Consider the following 20,929-nt stretch of genomic DNA (forward strand, 5'->3'; position numbering starts at 1 on the left):
CCCTCCAGTTGAAAGAGGTGCCAGCACAGGGCAGCTGAGACCAGGACTGATGGACAGACTGGTTCTCCTCATCCTGCACTAAGGGACAGTCCCTTTTGCCACTGTGGACCCACAAGGTTTCACTTGGAGTGCTGCAGAAACTCCAAGGATTTCTGCCTTGAAAAGACTCCTCGGGTGCGGTGAGGAAACGATAACAAAATGAACGAAACAAAATCCCCACAGTGGTGCTCTGCAGTTGGGAAAATTGGACGGGACAATGCTGGAAAGCTTTCTCATATCACAAGTGGCTTCAATCTGAGATCACCCTGTGTTCCTGTTTACCTCTGTCTATATGGCAGGACTGACTCCTGCAGAGCCCCCTGCTCCCAGTGGCACCCTGAGCCAGCACCAGGCCAAGCTATGGCAAGGGACCTGCTGAAGGTCTTCCTGAAATGGGAGAGGCAGGTGGGGACAGGGCAGAAGTGTTTCTATGAAAGTGAATTGTTGTTCTCAGAAAAGTCTACTGTAACTTGTCACTGTCTTTTCTTCCTATGACAGTGCCCATGCCCAGAAGAAGGAAATGTCCAACGGCAGCTCCATCACCCAGTTCCTCCTCCTGGCATTTGTAGACACACGGGAGCTGCAGCTCTTGCACTTCTGGCTCTTCCTGGCCATCTACCTGGCTGCCCTCCTGGGAAACGGCCTCATCATCACTGTTGTAGCCTGTGACCACCACCTCCACACCCCCATGTACTTCTTCCTCCTTAACCTCTCCCTCCTCGACCTGGGCTGCATCTCCACCACTGTCCCCAAAGCCATGGCCAATTCCCTTTGGAACAGCAGGGACATCTCGTACTTGGGATGTGCTGCTCAAGTCTTTCTGTTTGTCTTTTTGATGTCAGCAGAGTTTTATCTCCTCACCATCATGGCCTATGACCGCTATGTTGCCATCTGCAAACCCCTGCACTATGGGACCCTCCTGGGCAGCAGAGCTTGTGTCCACATGGCAGCAGCTGCCTGGGGCACTGGGTTTCTCAATGCTCTCTTCCACACTGCCAATGCATTTTCACTCCCCCTCTGCCAAGGCAATGCTGTGGACCAGTTCTTCTGTGAAATCCCCCACATCCTCAAGCTCTCCTGCTCACACTCCTACCTCAGGGAGGCTGGGCTTCTTGTGGTTAGTGTCTTTGTCATCTTTGGGTGTTTTGTTTTCATCGTGCTGTCCTATGTGCAGATCTTCAGGGCCGTGCTGAGGATCCCCTCTGAGCAGGGACACCACAAAGCCTTTTCCACGTGCCTCCCTCACCTGGCCGTGGTCTCCCTGTTTATCAGCATTGGCATGTTTGCCTACCTGAAGCCCCCCTCCATTTCCTCCCCATCCCTGGACCTGGTGATGGCAGTTCTGTACTCGGTGGTGCCTCCAGCAGTGAACCCCCTCATCTACAGCATGAGGAACCAGGAGCTCAAAGATGCACTGAAGAAGCTCATTCAATCTGTAGTCTTTCAGCAGCAATAAGCTGCCCATGTCTCTTCACGAGTTATTTTCAATGTATCTGGGGAACCTCCTGTGCTTTGGGCGTTTTATCTGTGATAACTGTGTTTCTCCAGGAATGTCTGCATGCAGTGTGCTTCTCCAGAGGCATGAACCCAGTCTGTCTGACACAAAGGTCTTTGCGCATTTGTCTGGCCCGATGGTACAGCTGGCCTCCCATCTCACATCTCTGTAATAAAAGGGGATTTCCTCAGTGCCGGTGTCTGGAGGTTGGGCTCTTTTTCAAAGCTGAGGTCAGGAGCAGCCTGAAGATGTTGCCCCCCACAAGGCCGTGCTGCTGTGCTGGTGGTCTCCATGGGCTGAGGGGAGGAGGGCATGGGGCAATGTGTTAGGGAATGGGACTGGTCTTGGTGGTCAGCGAGCTGGACAGGAGGCAGCCGTGTGCCCTGGCAGCAAGGGAGGCCACCAGCATCCTGGGCTGTGTGATCAGGAGCATGGCCAGCAGATGGAGGGAAGGGATTCTCTGGAATATTCCATCCAGATTTCAGATCCTTAATTCCGGAAAGATATTGGCAAGCTGAATTGGGTTTAGCAAAGACCCCTCAGGATAGCCAGAGACTGGAGCACTTTGCTGGTGAGGAGAAGCTGAGGGAGCTGGGCTTGTCCAGCCTTGAGAAGGGAAGGCTGAGGGGGAACCTCATCCCAGCCTGCCAGTCCCTACGAGGAGGTCATGGGGAATACAGAGCCAGGCTCTTAATGATTGTGCTCTTAGTGATGGTTGGGAGGAAAAAACAATGAGCATTCAGCCTGGAGATAAGAAAAGTTTTTCAGTGTGAGGCTGAGCTCCTCACTCCTGGGCTCTTCTTCCCAAGATGAAGTCCCAAGTGTGGATCTGAGGCTAATTTGGCCCGAGATACCCTCCTGACAGTGAGGGACAGATTAATCCCAGCAAGATTCAATTACTTGGACCACCAGTGCTGTCCAAAAAGGCCTTGCACAGGCATGGAAGAGGCTGAGGATCTCATTGCCTCACTTCCCCACCCCTTGCCTGGTAAGGTCTGCCCCCAAGTCTCCCTGGTCTTTGAGGCCCCCAGCAGCCTCTGGGGTAGCAAAGCTTCAGCCATGTGAGAGCAGGCTGCAGCTGGGGAGCACTAGTGCCAGCTGGACACAGGCAAGTGCCTGGGAGCAGAGGGGATGCACCCAAGGGGGCTGGGGGAAATGGCTGCTGTCATTGCAAGGCTGCTGCCCTTTGGCTTTGAAATGTCATGGCAGCTGGGGGGAACATAAGGATCCTTGTTAGAAAGTCCAACCGATGGCCAGTTTCTAGAGGCGTCCCTCCCGGAGAAGTGCTGGGGCCAATGCTGTCTGACATCTTTAGTGGTGGCCTGGACAATGGGACAGTGTTCACCCTCGACGTGTTTGTGGACGACACATAACTGGGGGGAGCCCTCCATTGAGTAGGGGGCAGGGAGGGGAACTGGATGATGCCCAGAAATATCTCCCACATTGAATTACTCAATCAATCTTTACCTGGAGTTCTCTGTAAAGACAAACGAGGTACAGGAAGGAGAAAGGGCAGAGAGGTTGAAGAAGAGATGGGAAATAGGTCACTATAGATAGAGTAGTTTTTCAAAAGAAAATTTCTCCACTGAGAGCACTGGTAGGAAATGTATTTTGATGAACAGCTGCATATAAATATGTTGGCAGAGGGGAAGTAAGGTACTGTGCTCACGTGGTCCTCCCAAATACAAAAATAAAAAGAGGAAAACAGTATTAGCACTCAGCCAAAATACCTGACATTCTGCAAATGAAGATTGTTTTGAGCTGTTGCCTAGAATAAGTTTTAAGTAGGTTTCAACTCAAGACTAAGACCTACGTTCAGGTCTGGATTTATTTGCCCACATGCAGAGGCTGTTGCTGTCTGAGCTGCCCCGGGGTTACAGATGTACCCATAAGGTGCTTGGAAATGTGACCCAGGGCTCCCTTCTGGAGCATTAGTTGGTCACCAGGAAACCTCCAGGCATCTCAGTTGAGACATCTTCTGTTTCTCCATTTACTGCAAAGGGAAGCCTAGGCAACTCGATTAGAGGTAGACATCTGCGTTGAGGTGTTTGGTGCTGGGTAAGGACAACCTTGTCCCTTTCTGCACCTAAAATAGAGCGACAATTCACGCACCGCGGAGGGAATGTGAAGGGAGTATGTCTTGCTGATTTAGGGACTCCCTCTAGAAGTGCTGGTAACACAAATATGTTGGCCATGCAGAAAGAGAGCGTTTCTCTGAAGACGGTCACCCTTCTTCTCTGGAACGGTTCAGAGAGCTCAGCCCCTCAGAGTGTGACCGGCTGCATGAAAGGGCGAGCAGTGGCAAGGCCAGTCCTGGGCAGGGAGTGTTTTAGGGCACTGAACTCCATGTGAGACACAAACATACTCTTTTTAATGTCATAGGCCTGATTACGACAGAACAATTCAGAAAATGACAAAAAAATAAAAAGAAGCAACGAAGAAATTAAGGAAACAATTTAAGGGAAGGCAATGTTCTACTTCTGTGGTGGGTTGATGCTGGTTGGATGCCAGGTGCCCACCAAGCCACTCTATCACTCCCCCTCCTCAGCTGGACAGGGGGGGAAACATATGAGAAAAGGCTCGTGGGTCGAGCTAAGGACAGGGAGATCACCATCAATTCCTGTCATGGGCAAAGCAGACTCAACTCGAGGAAATTAATTTCATTTATTGCCAATCAAAAGTCAGAGTAAGATAATGAGACATAAGAACAATCTTAAAACGCTTTCACTCCCCACCCCTTCCTTCTTCCCAGGCTCAGCTTCCCTCCCGATTTTCTCTACCTCCTCCCCTGCGAGCGGTGCAGGGGGACAGGGAATGGGGGTTGTGATCAGTTCATCACACGTTGTCCCTGCTGCTCCTTCATCCTCGGAGGGGGGCACTCCTCACACGCTTCCCCTGCTCCAGCGTGGGGTCCCTCCCGTGGGAGACAGTTCTCCACGAACTGGTCGCACAGCTCAGCTAACATTGGTGGTGTCCTCTCCTGGGCACTTGCCAGACCAGCCCAGACCTTTCCTGGCTCTTCCCATCTCCCCTGCCCTCTCCCCAGCCCAGCCCCGCAGAGCAGCCCAGCCTGGGCTGGCCCCATGGCAGTGCCCGCCACAGCCCACAGCCCCAGCCCCTCTGAAGGGAGCAGAGAAGGGTCAGCCTCCCCATCAGCCCCAGGGCTGGAGGCTCACCATGGCATGAGGAAATGGAGGTTAGGGAAACTGCAGGAAGCATGGTCTCTGGCCCAGGAGATGCCACAGACTGACCATGCCCCATCATTGCCAGTCCCCCTCCCCAGGCCAGCACAAGAGTCCTGGCCAGGGCACAGAGCAGCGTGCCCCAAGTCGAGGCCTGCAGAAAGAGGTTTCTCTTTCTCATGGATTCCTCCCTGCAGGCACAGAAATGCTCCCTTGCTCTTTTCCCTGGCTATCCCTTTCCCCTGGCCAACTTGTCTTGGTTCCCACCCCGCGCTCTCCACAGGCCCCTGAGCTGGCAGTGCTGCTCTGAAGAGACCAGGTCCTGCTGTTGTCCACAGCCATGGCTCCAGGGAAGCAGCAGCCCCAACGTGAAGGTGGCAGAAAGGATCTGCCCACTGAAGCAGCGAGGGGCATCCCTGAGGTCCACGAGTGCCTGCTCCTCCATGTGGCAGCTGGGCTCGTGGCTCCTTGACCCCTCCTGTATGCTGGGGCTGCACCCCCAGCTCCAGAGGAGTTGTACGGGATGGAAGCAGAGTCAAAGAATTTTCTGCTGGATTCTTTATTGTGTCTACCTAGACAGGGAGCCTGGCTCCATATCTATGTGGGGTCTTTTGCGTCAGAAAACACTGGCAGGGGGGTAAAAATAATATTATTTAAGTGGAAGTAATATATGACGCAAAATAAACAAAACCAAGAAATATATGATCAAAAGAGCATGCGAGCTTTTCCTGAGGATGATGGCCACCTTACTGATGGTGCAGTAGTCCGTGTTCAAACAGTTTCCTCAGGGCCTCTTTGATGTCTGTGTTCCTCATGCTGTAGATGAGGGGGTTCACTGCTGGAGGCACCACTGAGTACAGCACTGCCACCACCACATCCAGGGATGGGAAAGAGATGGAGGGAGGCTTCAGGTAGGCAAATGTGCCAGTGCTGACAAACAGGGAGACCATGGCCAGGTGAGGGAGGCACGTGGAAAAGGCTTTGTGGTGTCCCTGCTCAGAGGGGATCCTCAGCACGGCCCTGAAGATCTGCACATAGGACAGCACGATGAAAACAAAACAAGCGAAAAGGAAGGTGGTGCTAAATATGACAAGCCCAACTTCCCTGAGATAGGCATCGGAGCAAGAAAGCTTGAGGATGTGGGGGATTTCACAGAACTGGTCCACAGCATTGCCTTGACAGAGGGTTAGTGAAAATGTATTGGCAGTGTGCAGCACAGCATGGAGAAACCCATTGCCGCAGGCAGCTGCTGCCATGTGGACACAGGCTCTGCTGCCCAGGAGGGTCCCATAGTGGAGGGGTTTCCAGATGGCAATGTAGTGGTCATAGGCCATGATGGTGAGAAGAGAATACTCTGCACCAAACAGGAAGAATACAAAGAAGACCCGGGCAGCACATCCTGCATAGGAGATGGCCCTGGTGTCCCAGAGGGAATTGGCCATGGCTTTGGGAAGAGTGGTGGAGATGCAGCCCAGGTCGAGGAGGGAGAGGTTGAGGAGGAAGAAGTACATGGGGGCGTGGATGTGGTGGCTGCAGGCTACGGTGGTGATGATGATGCCATTGCCCAGGAGGGCAGCCAGGTAGATGGCCAGGAAGAGCCAGAAGTGCAAGAGCTGCAGCTCCCGCCTGTCTGTGAATGCCAGGAGAAGGAACTCGTTCATGGAGCTGCCATTGGACATCTGCTGCTTCTGGGCATGGAAACTGCCAAAGGAGACAAAACAGAAAAATTCAGAGAAGCTTCTCTGAGCAAAATTTGATTCCTTCATTGTGAAATACCTAAGGGAGCTTTTCTTTCCTGGGGGCTGTTATGCAGCTCCGAGGCTTCAGCTCTGGTTTGTGCTGGCTGAGTGTGCTGTGCAGAGCCGTGCCCTCTCCCCAGGGGCTCCTGAAGGGTCAGCCCTGCTTTACAGCAATGACCCATGCAGGCAGCAACAGCGCAGTGTGTTTGGAGGGAGGGTTCCTGGGGAGGAGTTCCCTGTGCTGCACTACAGCGGAGGGTGAAAGCTCCGAAGGACACTTTCTTCCCCAGAGGAAGGTGGGAGTTGAGGTGCAGCGAATGTGTCTCGTTACGCTGTGGTTTAGTATTCAGACACCCCCATCCCACTTGGGAGATGTTCTTGGAAAGGGTGAAATTGCCCCGTTGCCCCACTGCTCTCAGTGTAATCCTGCGTCAGTGCTCCCATCCAGGAGGGCTGCTCTGTCCATCAGCCTGGTGCCCAGCTGCTCTGTGCTTGCACCGCTCCCAGCTAGAGGAGGACTGCATACAGAGGTTATTCAAAAAAAACCTGGACTGTCCTGGGAGCAGAGGGGCCCTGTTCCAGGTGCAGAGTTCAAAACACCTCTCCTTTCCAGCACAGCTCTGCAGAGTAGGATGGAGAGCACAGGACAAGGATGCTGACTGGCATGGGAAGATCGAGTGCTCTCAGACATCACCAAGGTCCTACAGGAGAGCTGTGCCCTTCTGGAGTGATGCTCACAGCCCCACAGGACTCCCTGTCCAGCATGATCAGGTGTCTGAAGGTGATGTCTGCTAAGGGAAGCAGTGTCTCATTGCCCAAGCACTGAGTGCAGTGTCTCGAGCCTGGAAAATGAAGAGAGGGCTTGGGCACCTTGGTCCCATGGAAACGCCTCCAGGGCAGCGCCCTCCAGGTCAGGGCCAGAGCAGGCACTCAGCACCCCCACCCCTTGCCCCACACCACCACTGTTACTGCCAGGGACCCCACGAGCAGGAGGAAGAGCAGCACAAGCAGGTGGAGAAACAAAGGAAAACTCTGTGACTCTCCTCCTAAGGGAAGCAAGGAGAGGAGAGGCAGCCGGGCACTCAGGAAAGCCTTCTCCTTACCCAGCAGAGCACAGCACCTCCCAGTTAGCAAAAGCCCAGGGCAGTTGCTCTCAGCCCCTTTGCCCTGCAGAGGGAAGCGGCCCTGTGTCAGGGGAGATGCCCCTCTGCTGTGCCAGAGCTCTGGCTGCACAGGAGGCACCTCCTGCCCTGGACCACACAGCCTTGAGGGCAGAAGCTGTGCTGGGTGGGAGACGAGAGCAGGGGTCTTGCTCAGAGGAAGGTGTCTGCATTGGAGGGGATGACAGGGAGCTTTCCAAAGTCTCCCTCCCATGACATTGCGGGTTGGAGTTTCCTACAACACTCTGCCCATGTGTTTGCAGCCTGGAGCTATCCCTGGTGGGAACTGTTTTCTCCCTCCAAGTTTTCCCTGTCAGGGATCACAGACCCCATCACCAACTCCTGTCTGCTCAGCTCTGACCTGAAGAAACCTCCCCATTCCAGGCACTCTCTAGAGGTACTCCCCATTTGCAGGCAGTGAGGAGCAGGTCAGACAAACCCTGATGAGGACAGCAAAGGTGATGCTGGTGCTCTCTGGAGGTAGAGGAGGGGATGGAAGCAGTTGACTTGGCTCCCACCAGACCTACTGATCTCTCAGTGTAGCAGCTTAGGACTCTCAGCCTCCCTCTCCAAAGGTAGCAGCACCTTTCCCCTTTTTCCTGAAACAGCAGGAAACTGAAAGCACAGCCTCAGGAAAGCTCTTTAGCTGTAAGGTATCCCCTGCCTTGCTCTTCCTCTGCAAAAGTCCCCTCTGAAATGCCCTGGGCAGCTCTGGATGCACACCCTTTCTTCACCCCTTTACCCTTGTCTACCATGAGCCCCTGGGCTGGGAGGTCTCCTGACAGACCCTGTAGGCTATGAACGCTTTAGGAGACCCTTCCAGGAACGGCAGCTGCATTGCCCTGCCCCAAGAGACTCACCGTGACAAGGGCTGGAAAGATTTCTTCCCTTGCAGCTCTCCTCTCTCCTCCCACTCCAGGCTGCCTTTAATCTCCCTCTGCCCTACTCCTTTGCCTAGAGCCCTGCTGCGCTTGGCAGAGGAGTTGGTCCTTGGCAGAGCTGTCTCTCTGCACTGCTGCCTGCTACCCATGAGCTCCCTCCATCCCAGGAGCCTGTCTCAGCCCCGGAGGAGGGGACCTGCCCAAGACGTCACTTGCTCTGCCCCCCACCCCACTCTGCGGTCCCTCCAGGTGTCCCTGGGGCTCTCCAGGAACCTCCTTGGGAAGAGACTGAAGGAATCACCACTGTTGACTGTCTCACCTCTGCAGAGACGTTCCTTTGCAGCAGTGCCCTTGCTGCTCTCCGAGACACAGTTAGGTCTGCGAATCCCCCTTCCTTGGCCCATCATGAGACAGGACACCTGGGCACTGGCAGGGAGGCATCTCCTTTACCCATGCTGAGAGAAGGCAATCAGCTGAGTCAATGGAGGCATCTCCTCCTGGAGTTGTAGCCCTGGGGCTGGAAGGGACCTCAGCTCCCTCCCATGCCTGCCACAAACCCCCAGGAGGTGGGATTCCTCTTGCTTCAATCATGGTGTCTGCTAAAAATCGGCACCTGCACTCCTTTTCTGTGGTCCCATGGTCACTGATGGAGATGGAGACCAGGAGTTCACACACAAACACCTGGTGACATCTGAGGTGCCAGACGTTGTCCACGATAATGGAGCAGTACTGAGAGACTGGGAAACATCTGGGGGCATCATCCTGCAGCCTGGTGAGGATGCCAGCTGAAATGACGGCAGGTGCCCACATTTAGGACATCACCCCCTGTCCCTACTCACGCTGTTCAGGGCCGCCTAGAGAGGTGTCCAGCTGACCAAATGGAGGTCTGTGCCAGAGGGAGACGGAAGTCTTTCTCTTTCTCCCCTCCTTTACCTGTATTGACTAGCTGTCCGTTGCCTGTAACAAGAGTTGTCTCACACAGCCCCATGGAGCCTAACCTAATTCAGGGCAGCTGCTCACTGAATGGCCAAACACAGGCCTGTAAGGCTACATGAGACGCCAAGGCTCTCCACCAAAACTGCGTGTGGCTGGCAGGGACAGCACAGGACCTGCAGGAAAGCCATGTCCCCTCAGAGCGGGTGCATGACAGACACCCCAGGCGCCATCTCAGATTCCTTCGGTGCTTGTGTGCAAGTGACTGATTGCCACCCCTGCAGCGAGGCCAGCGCTGTTCCATCCCTATCCAGCAGATGCAAGGCACCGCATGAATAAGAAGCACATTGCACTGGGCTCTCCACTTGTGGGCCTATGTTCTCAGCTTCTTCTAGTTCTCCTCTGCCCCATTCTTTACTCACCCTCTGGACGATACAGTCTTCAAAGAGCCCAGTGAATTTCGAGTGTGCCTAGATCACAGGATGTCCACACCCAAGGACGCTTTCAGCAGCACCTTGTCCTTCCAGGAGATCAGTGCCTCTCTCCACCAAAGGCCCTCCAGGGCTGCAGAGACACCACAGGCAGCAATGGCCTCTCCTGCCAGGGCTGCCCAGCCCAGCCCTGTTTCTCTCGGACCTTGGGGACAGCAGGCATTGCTCTCTTTTGGGGCACCTCATGTCTCTTACAATGACGTCTGCCATCCACTCCAGCATGTCTCTGCCATGCAGCAAAGCTTTTGTGTACGTGGGCTCTTGGGTGCTTGGTGTCCCTGTTCACCATGACAAGGCTGAGCTTGGCCTGGAGCCACAACTCGGGGGCTGCAGCCCAGATGTGCAACACTCTCTGGGAACAGCCAGGAGGAGCTGGAGCCCCGAGGTCTGTCACAAGCTGTGACTTCTGAGGCACAGTGGGACACCTCCCACAGCTGGCGTGCTGCAATGGATGGATAAAGGTTCTTCATGAGACACAGGCTGGGAGCACCAGAAGAGGAATACTTTCTGTGTGAAGGAGTTGCTTGGATGTATGGAGCTCCTTGCTGGGAAAGTCAACAGGTTGGGTGAGCGCTTGTGGGTGAGGATTGGAGGAGAGGCCAGTTAGGGCGACATTGTGGTGGGAGATAAAGAACTGGTGATCAAGGGGAGGAGGTGGACAAGCTCTTACTTAAGCAACTCAAGGAGGTCTCCAGGTCAGTGACATGGGGCTCTTTATGGGGACTTCAATGAGCCTGACATTCATTGGAGGGGGAACACAGCACTGTGAAAACAGACCAATAGGTTTCTGGAAGGTGTTGGAGCAATTTCTTTGCAAAGCCCCCAGCTGGACCAACAGAGATGATGCTCACCTGGATCAGGTCCTTGCAAACCATGAAGAGTGGTCAGGGATGTGAAAACCAGGGTCATCCTTGACTGTAGTGGCCATGAAATAGGGGGGTGCAGCTCTTGAGCAGCCTGAGGAGGGAGAGGAGCAGAGTGCAGGTGTCAGACCCCAGAGGGGAAGACTTTGGCCTGTTCAGGGGGCTTTTAGTGGGGATCCCATGGGCAGCAGTGAAGGGCAGCACAACTCAGTACAGCTGGTCTTTAACGAGAGAATCACCCACAAAGAGCAGTGGTGAGTACATAGCTGACAAGACCAGCTTGGGTGAAGAGGGAACTTCTTGGATGAGGAAGCTCCATAGGTAATGGAAGCAGAGAGGAGGTGGGTGCAGAGACTCACTTCAGTTTGAGGAATTTAGAAATAGGAGTGCCTTTTTCTTTTAAAAAGAACAATTTTGGAAACCAGGGTTTAGTAACAGGAGCAGAGATGCCTGGTGTCACCCTCCATCTGCAGTTTCCATTGGAGGGTCCAGGTCTCCCACGGCCCCTTCTGGTCACTCCCAGTCCCAGGTGAGTGTATCAGGCACACCAGGACCTCCTGACATGGCACTGGAGGCTTCTGGTCAGGAACTGAGATAGGCCTGCAAAGATGAGAACATTTTGTCAACAATTATGTAGTACAGGAACACTTTCATCAGCTGAAATGTTTGAATACTTTTCAGAGAGAGAGAATGTTTTCCTGTGCTGCCATCATGAAACTCTCCAGGATGTGTACTGCTCTCGGGAGAAGAAACCTTGATCTTCCCGGCACTTGCTTGACCACTTCTCTGTCCAGTATGGAGTGTACTGAATCTCACTAATCTTCTAGGTACTCCCACATGTCCTGATTCAACTGACCATTTCTCAAGTCATCTTCTCCAGCAGACTGTCTGCACAGATGCCTTTTTGAGTGTTCATCTGGTTTTCCTCCTCCCATTACTCTCCATTCCCTCAGACCCCTCCCAAGTACCCAGGTGCTGCTTGGAGCTTCAGGCAGTTGAAAGCTTGCTGCTCCTGTCTCCTGACTGTCTCTGTAGCCAACTCCTTCATTGCCTTTCTCTCTGTCCTTTCCTACTAATCTCACTGAAGATTTTCCCCTCAAAAGTACAAGTGGGATTTAGTGGAGGCAACCTGGACTTCATGGACACCAGAGGAATGTTTTTTCTTCTTCACTGAACCACTCTTCCTTTTTTTGTTTTTGTTCTTGTTAACTAAGAGAAATGCTGTGTGTCTGTGCAGCCACTTCTCCAAGGAAAGCAGAAGGAAATGGAGGCTGAGACATTCAGCTCCAGCCTGAGTGGGAAAAGCTTCGATTTTAACATGAGTGATGTGAGTTTCAGGTGACCGGTGAGAGAAATGGCAGGTTGGAGAGGGGTGGGTGGAATGAAGAGTGTCTCTAGAGTGTCTGACAGAAAGGGTCTTGCTTTTCCTGAATGTTCATACTTCATCATGAGACCCTCGGGATCAATATGACTTGGAGATTGTCTATATTGTTTATTCTGTAAGCAGAAAAATAATGAAAATGCATAAATCTTTTCAAAATGTTATTTCTTTTTGACATCTTCTCATTTAGACTATCCTCCTGAACTCTCCCTAATGAAGCACACAAGAAGGGAGGCATTAAAGAAAACTGCAGAGCGCCATGGCATGTTAGGGTATCTGCATTTCCATGAGCCCTCTGCTACCAAGTTCCCCAAATGCAGCTACCGAAAGAAGATTGAACAAGCTGCTGAAGAAGCCTTTAAAATCTGATTCAAATCTCCAGGACTCTGAGGGTGTCAGTGGGCCCCCTGAGGGCCATCACAGCTGAAGCCATGAAGGGAAGCAGGGGTGGAGGTACCCCTCCCTGGGGGCTGCCTTAAACTGGCAAGAGGTCAGCACTGGTTCCAGGTGACCAAGGCAATGTGCAGGTGGCTCTGCTGCCACGTCAGCCCTTGATGGGTTTCATCCAGAAGGATGGGCAAGCTCTGATCCCTGGCACCTGGGAAGGGAGATCCTTTTCCTCATGTGTTGCTCAGGGCTCTTGATGGAGCAGTGTGATGTGGGGGTGTGCGATGACGAGTGCAGGAAAACCCTAAGACTGCCTGGACTCTAGGGGGCGATGAGGAGGCACCAAGGCCATGGGGCTGTAAGAAATGGTGTCCCCTCGCGGCTCTTGGTGGCAGTGACAATATTGATAGCTGAGAGGAGAGAGGCCTTGGCTGTGTTGGGCAAGTCCCAGCCCCACTAAGGCCCTCAGTCATCCCCAGCACGAGCTCTCCCATGCTGCCCCATGCCTGCAGCAGTTTTCCTGCAGACTTCGGCCACCCCCCAGACGCCCCACCTTACTCTGAACCCAGGGTCTCCCAGGCTTTACAAATGTCTTTTTGTGCTGCCTGCCTTTTGCTTCTAACACAAAGCTGTGGTTTTGTGGGGGTTTGCCAAAGCTGTGAATCCCCAAGCAACACATCCAGCTGCTTTCAAAGCTAATGCTCCTCAGTCACCTAAGATATCCCAGCACCGTACTTACTTATCACAGAATCATAGAAAGAATCATAGAATAGTTTGGGTTGGAAGGGATTGTTAAAGGTCATCTAATCCAACCCCCCCTGCAGTGAGCAGGGCCATCTTCAACTAGATCAGGTTGCTCAGAGCCCCGTCCAACCTGACCTTGAATGGTTCCAGGGATGGGACATCTACCACCTCTCTGGGCAACCTGTGCCAGTGTTTCACCACCCTCATTGTAAAAAAGTTCTTCCTTATATCTAGTCTCAATCTCCCCTCCCTTAGTTTGAAACCATTGCCCCTTGTCTTGTCACTACAGGCCCTACTAAAAAGTCTGTCCCGATCTTGCTTCTAAGCCCCCTTTAATTACCGAAAGGCAGCAAGAAGGCCTTCCCAGAGCCTTCTCTTCCCCAGGCTGAACAACCCCAACTCTCTCAGCCTTTCCTCACAGCACAGGTGTTCCATCCCTCTGATCATATTTGTGGCGCTCCCTAGATTCACTTCAACAGCTCCATGTCTATCCTCTACTGAGCGCTCCAGAGAAAAATTAGAAAAAAACCCAGATTTTTTTCACTAATTTTCCAGGAGAAAACATTGCTTGGCGGGTATTACGAATGTGCATAAGTAGCTGAAGGGAAGGAATGAAGACAAGGGAGCCAAACTCTTCTCAGTAGTTCCCACTGACAAGACAAAGGGTGATGGACACAGATAAAAACACATGACATTCCATCCGAACGCAAGAAAACACTGTTTCATGGTGAGGGTGGTCAAGCACTGGAACAGGTTGCCCAGAGAGGCTGAGGAGCCTCCATCCATGGAGGTATTCCAGACCCTCCTAGACAAGGTCCTCAGCAACCTGCTCTAGCTGACCGTGTCTCAGCTGGGGAGTTGCACTTGATGAACTCCAGAGGTGCCTTCCAATCTCAACATCTCTGTCATTCTGTGAGTATGAGGGAGAAAAGTAAGATGGAAAGAAATGAACAACACATAGCCCTGACGGCAAACACAGTGGGATCTTGTGGAGAGGGCCCATGCTGGAGTAGGGGAGACGTGTGAGGAGGAAGGAGTGGCAGAGATGTTCTGTGCTGACCGTAAGCCCCATTCACCATCCCCCCAGCTCCTCTTGGGTTGGGGTGGTTAGAAGAATTGATAGCAATGGAGTAATTTGAGCCTGGGAAGAAGGAGTGGGCTGGGGAAGTGGTCTTGAATATTTTTCCTATCCTTTATATGAATCTCTTTTAATTGGCAATAAATTCAATTGATCTTCCCCAAGTCAACTCTTCTTTGCCCATGACAGTAATGAGTAAGTGATCTCCCTGTCTTTATCTTGACGCATGAGCTAGTCCACCTTATCTTCTGCCTTTGTCCTTTTGAGCTGGGGGTGTGAGTGAGCAGCTGGGTGGGTGTCTGGCTGCTGGCCAAGGCTAACCCACTACAGGACCAGCACAGCAGGACTGCTGTGTCCAGCCTGGGGCTCAGCAGCACAAGGAAGATCCTGACAGACTGAAGCAAGTCCTGCAGAGGCCGGAAGGATGGTTGGGGCCTGGATCACATAATGGAGAAGGAGAGGCTGAGAGAGCTGGGTTTATCAGAAATCCCACAGAGCCAAACACCAGAGCAAGGACCCAGGCCAGCTGGGGAGATCTCAGTCAATGGAGATTATCAAAATTGGTTGAGACAAGCACCTGATTGAGCTGCAGGTGTCTGAGAAGAGGCTTGGCTGAGAGACCAACTGTGGCAAGAGCTGTGGGGTTTGGTGTGTAATGAGTGTCAGGAGGAAACTCTTTTCCTTTTTATTAATAATGGCACTGGAGCTGGGTATGAATGAGCCCCAGAGGAGGATGGTGGTGACCATGCAGCAAAGGTCCGTCCTCAGGGCTGGGGTGTATGACCGGAGATGGAAATGGCCAGTGGGTGGGACTGGTCTGGGACAATTTTCCTGGGGCAGCTTCCCCAGGGCATCCTGGAAACATGGCACAGACCAGGCCCCTCTCTTCTACACCTTTGGTGCCTTGCTTCCTTCACCATGACACCTGGCTCTGCACTGAGAGTGCTGGCTGCCCCTACCCCGCACACTCACACACCTTAGCTCTACACTGGCCTTTTTCTCTCCCGGGCTCTTTCCAGCCCAGCCCAGCCCCTCCCCACCTCTCCCCACCTCCCCTGCCCTCTCCCCAGCCCAACCCAGCCCAGCAGAGCAGCCCAGCCTGGGCTGGCTCCATGGCACTGCCCAGCGCAGGCTGCTGCAGAGCTCTGGGCACTCACCCCACAGCCCCAGCCCCTCTGAAGGCCACAGCAGCTGCTGGGGGGGCAGACAGCGGGGTTCAGGCTCCCCATCAGCCCCACGGCTGGTGCTGGCCACAAGGGCATGAGGAAACAGAGGCTAGGCACTCTCTGGCTCTCCTCAATTCATCTTGTATCTGATTCCCAAGCCTTACTGAATTTGCCCCCTCCTCTGCTCGCACCAGCCCCACTCAACAGGACAGCACCAGAGTCCTGTCCCTGGGGGTCCTCAGGCAGCTCCTGCAGCTCTCCCCACTCTCCCTTCCCTGTGCCTGCCGAGTCCCCTCTTACTCCCATGGCACTGCAGAGTCTTTCTTCATGGATATGTCAGTTTAGTGCTTTACTTTTGAACAGACTTCACCTTTGAGGGTGTTCCATCTTCTGCATTTCCATTCATTCCAATCCCACGTCAGTTATGTCGTGAGGCCCCATCCTCTCCTGTCCCCTCCAAATTCATTTCCAGAGAGTCCGGTACGTGCCATCAGTCCTCTCATACATGAAGCAAACTGAGGAAACAACGGGGAGCTCATGGACCGTCTCCACTGCCATTGGACACCAAGAAGAGAGCCTTTAAAACCAGAACACTGGGTCCAGTGGAACCCAACCTTACCATGAGCTTAACCCCAAAATGACTGAGAACACAAGGAGACCGGAAACATTAAAAGACCAATTCCTTGGACATTTTCTTGGAATGAACTTTGGAAGAAGAGCCCAGCCTTCAGGCACTGCACCCAGGAGGTGCCCTTTTCTTGAAGAGCTACAATTTGATGGGCCACATCTGACATGATGTTCTGCAAGGGTCAGACACAACAGGATCAAATGTCTACAGGAGTATAAAACCAGAAAACTATCCCTAAGTAGAATTATCACAGGATAAAAAAAGGAAACTTGTGGCTTAAGATAAACTTGGGGAAACATGCAGAGGAGGGGAGGCAGGTTATTGTCAGTGAAACGGCATCCATTGGATCAGTTTCCATAAGGCATCCTTGAGCTCCTGGTTCCTCATGCTGTAGATGAGGGGGTTCACTGCTGGAGGCACCACTGAGTACAGCACTGCCACCACCAGACCCAGGGATGGAGAGGAGATGGAGGGGGGTTTCAGGTAGGCAAACACTAGAGTGCTGAAAAACAGGGAGACCACAGCCAGGTGAGGGAGGCACGTGGAAAAGGCTTTGTGGCGTCCCTGCTGTGAGGGGATTCTCAGCACAGCCCTGAAGATCTGCACGTAGGACAGCACAATGAAGACAAAACACCCAAAGTCCACAAAGACACTAACCCCAATAAGCCCAATCTCCCTGAGGTAGGAGTGTGAGCAGGAGAGCTTGAGGACGTGGGGGATTTCACAGAAGAACTGGTCCACAGCATTGCCTTGGCAGAGAGGAAGGGAAAATGTATTGGCAGTGTGAAGGAGAGAATAGAAGAATCCACTGCCCCAGGCAGCTGCTGCCATGTGGACACAAGCTCTGCTGCCCAGGAGGGTCCCATAGTGCAGGGGTTTGCAGATGGCAATGTAGCGGTCATAGGCCATGACAGTGAGAAGATACAACTCAGCTGCAATAAAAAAGAGAAACAGAAAGACTTGTGCAGTGCAACCATAGTACGGAACGGCCCTGTTGTTCCAGAGGGAATTGGCCATGGCTTTGGAGACAGTGGTGGAGATGGAGCCCAGGTCGAGGAGGGAGACGTTGAGGAGGAAGAAGTACATGGGGGTGTGGAGGCAGTGGTCGCAGGTGATGGCAGTGATGATGAGTCCGTTGCCCAGAAGGGCAGCCAGGTAGATGCCCAGGAAGAGCCAGAAGTGCAAGAGCTGCAGCTCCCGCCTGTCTGTGAATGCCAGGAGGAGGAACTGGGTGATGGAGCTGCTGTTGGACATCTGCTGCCTCGGGGCATGGGGCACTGCCAAGGAGGAAAGGACAGCGACAAGTTAGGGGAGACTTCTCTGAGGATAATCAAAGGCAGTTCTCATGGAAACCCCTCTGCACACTGTCTCACTCCATTCAGGAAGACCTTTGGCAGCTCCCTGTCACAAGCTGTGGTTGGTGCTGGCTGAGGGTGCCCCAGGGAGCAGGAGGCTCTGCTGGAGGCTCTGCACGAGTCAGTCCTGCCCTATGGCAATAGGTAAATAGGAACACGGGGTGATCGCAGATTAAATCCAATCCTGATATTAAAGAGCTTTTCAACATTGTCACACCCAATTCACCTGACTGCAGAGCAGAGCTGTGGGGAGTTTGGGTTGTGCCTTCTGCTCTAGTTGCCCCAGCACAGCTGAGGAGTGGTTTGAATGCAGCAATGCCTGGCATTTCTGCTGCACTGCAAGGGGAAACCTTGTGGGTGCTGAGACTGGGCACAGGGACTGTCCCTTAGTGCAGAGTGAGGACAGCCGCTCTGTCCATCAGCCCTGCTCTCAGCTGCCCTGTGCTGGCAGCTCTTCCACCTGGAGGACTATCGCACTCGGGTGTTCACCCCAAAAGAAAGAGGCCACTGCTGGGAGCAGAGGAATCCAGTTTCCCAGTGCAGATCTCCAAACCCCTCACCCCATCTCATTGTACCTGAGGAGGATCTCAGCTCTGCCCTCCCAAACAGGGACACAGAGGGCTCATTACAGCTGCCCACATGCAGCCACCCAGCAGCATTTCAATGGCCTTAACACCGAGGTGTCTTCTCCAGGGGGCTCCTGCAAAACACAGAGATGCCCTGGGAGAGCTGTGCCCTATGGGAGGGCAGCCTGCAGCCCAGCAGGACCTCCCAAGGACAGAGTCAACTCTCCTGAATTTGTTATGTCCTGAAGGGAGGGTGAGAGCCCTGCCAGCTGCACACACTGCAGTACCCAGAGCCCCACAGGTGAACAGGGTGTGAGCTGGATGCTTTTCCTCCATGGCCATATGTGCATGACAGCACACGCAGTGTTGATGTCTGAGCTGCACTTGAATACTCACCCCCCCCACATCTGTCTCTCTTCCTGCCCATGTCTCTGCTGCCTGGAGCTCTTCTTTGCCACGACCTCTTTCTCTGTCCCCACGTCTCCTCCCTCTCCATGCTCACAGAGCCCATCCCTACTGCTGTGTGCTCAGCTCTGATCTGCAGGCACCTCCTGGCAGCAGGGCACTGCCCAGGGGCATCTCTGTCTGTGCAGGGGCTAAGGAGCAGCTCAGACAAGTCCTAGTGAGAACTGGGGTCTCATTGCCTTCTGCAGAGCAGAGAAATAAATTCCCATCTCCCACTGCCCACCCAGCCAACCAAGAGGAGAAAACTCAAAACACGTACTCCTTCCCTTTCAGGCAATCCCCTACCTTGACAACCATCTTAAAATAACCCTCTGCAAATGTCCTCTGGGTGATGTAGAAGTCTGAGCAGCCCTGACCCACACAGCAGCATCTCAACAGCAGAAGGACCCTGCCTTGCTGGGGGTCACTCTTTCCACCCACAGCTTTTCCCTGCAGAACCATGGGGAGCTCCGTGGTCTGGCTGAATGCTGATGCTGGCAGGCAGCAGAGTCCCTGCCCCAGGACACAGCGCCCTGCTGGGCAGGGACCCTGCTTGGAAGGACAGCCCTGGGCACCCCTGGATGCACACCCAGCATCACATCCCTGCAGCTGAGAGAAAGCACCCATCATGTCCTGTCCTCTGAGGGTGTGGCAGAGTATCCCTCTTTTGGAGCATGTTCCTGAGAGCACTCCTGCCAATTGCTGTCTGCAGCACGATGTGCCATGTCTAGGAGACACCTCCAAGACACTCATGTGCATTCCCCTACTGCCAGAGACTTACTGTGTTAAGGGCTGTGAAGATTTCTCCCATAGTGAGCTCTCAGCATCATTCCACCTCATGCAGCCTGTAACATCCCTCTTACTTCTCCCATCTCCCCTCGCTGCCTGCAGGCAGAGCCCTCAGCCCTGCTGCGCTTTGCAGAGGAGCTGCTCCTGGGCAGAGCTGTCTCTCTGCAGTGCTGCCCTCTTGCCATCAGCTCCCTCCATCCCAGGAGCCCAGCCCAGCTCAGCAGCAGAGGCCCAGCCCAAGGCACCACTTTCTCTGCCCCCTCTGGACTCCCTCCAGGTGTCCCTGGGGCTCCAGGGGAATCTGCTCTGACACAGCTGAAGGCATCACTGATGTTCCCTCTCTCAGCTGGGGAGAGATGCTTACTTCCATCAGAGGCACTTTCAGCAGTGTCTTTTCTCCTATCAGGAAAAGACTTGGCATGAACATCCCCTTCTTTCTGTCCTATCATTAGACAGGGCACCCAAGAAGGTGACAAGGAAAGATCTAATTTCTTCAAGATGGGGACAGGAACGGCAGCATCGCAGAGAGCTGAGTGAGCAGGACAATGTCACAGCGAGGCCACTCTCCAGCATCTTTCAAAGGTCATGGAATCTGTGGGAACTCCCTGACAATGGGGAAAATGCAAACATTGCAGGCACCTTTCAAAATGCCCAAAGGGTGCGCAGAGGAGCAAATGGCTGTGCCCCAGATCATGTTCACCTGGATCCCATTTCTGGGTGTCTGAAAGAGAAGGGGACTGGATTTACCCAGGGGAGCTTGTCTCTCGCCATCCCCTTTGCTTTCTGCACTGAAAGGACAGGATTGCTGGACCCAGGGTGAGCAGTGGTTGTCTTTTGACCTAGAAGTCAGTGAACTTTTCAACATTACCCCTCCACAATATTCTTGTGCCCACGTTAGGATATTCTGGTCTGCCTCAGTGGATGAGTAGATGGGTAAATAAGCAGATGGATGGTCAGGCTCAGAGGGACGTGGTCACTGTGTGGTACTCTGCCTGGAGGCACCTAGCTAGTAGAGTCCTGCAGGGGTCTGTGCTGCCACCTGCCCTGTTTAACATGTATTTAATGACCCGGAGGAGATGAGAGAGTGCTTGTTCATAGCATTTGTAGAAGACACCACATTGATGAGAGCAGACACTGCACTGGAGGGCAGGGTGGCCATCCCAAAGGACAAAGACAAGCTGGAGTAATGGGCCAACAGGAACCTCAGGATAGCCAATAAGTTGTGCCCTTGAGGTCGACTAAGCCCATGCAGTGACACGGACCAGGGACTGCCCAGGTGGGCAGCAGCTCTGTGGGAAAGGCTTTGTGGTCCTTGGGTTCCATTAGGCAAAAGAGGAGCAATCAGGAAAGAAGGCCAACAGCATCCTGGGCTGTAGGAGCCGGAGCACAGCCAGTCTGCTGAGCACTTTTCACACCATAGCCAGAATATTCTCCTATTTCCATCCCACAATTCCAGAGAGACCTGGGCAAACTGGAGCCAGTTCAGTGGAGGGCCACCAAGGTCAGTGGGGTGGGGGAACTTGTACTGTGAGCAGAGGCTTAGAGAGCTGTGCTTGTTCAGACAGGAGTAGAGAAGATCTTGTGGGAAACATGTAGCAGCATCGCACA

General features: G+C 53.4%; 2 protein-coding genes across 2 annotated transcripts; one reads left to right on the forward strand and one right to left on the reverse strand.

Annotated features, from left to right (window-relative positions):
* Positions 1-559: 559 nt before the first annotated feature.
* LOC309604106 (olfactory receptor 14A16-like) lies at positions 560-1,495 on the forward strand (the record flags this gene model as incomplete). Its single annotated transcript, XM_082339018.1, has 1 exon — positions 560-1,495. The coding sequence occupies one exon, from the start codon at positions 560-562 to the stop codon at positions 1,493-1,495; it is 936 nt and encodes a 311-aa protein (XP_082195144.1).
* A 14,996-nt stretch (positions 1,496-16,491) lies between these two features.
* On the reverse strand, positions 16,492-17,421 carry LOC309604107 (olfactory receptor 14A16-like; the record flags this gene model as incomplete). The annotated part of the gene is made up of 1 exon (XM_082339019.1): positions 16,492-17,421. The coding sequence occupies one exon, from the start codon at positions 17,419-17,421 to the stop codon at positions 16,492-16,494; it is 930 nt and encodes a 309-aa protein (XP_082195145.1).
* Between the last annotated feature and the right edge of the window lie 3,508 nt (positions 17,422-20,929).

This window comes from Platalea leucorodia (assembly GCF_965183815.1).
Source record: "Platalea leucorodia genome assembly, contig: HAP1_HAP1_SCAFFOLD_350, whole genome shotgun sequence".
Lineage (NCBI taxonomy): Eukaryota > Metazoa > Chordata > Aves > Pelecaniformes > Threskiornithidae > Platalea > Platalea leucorodia.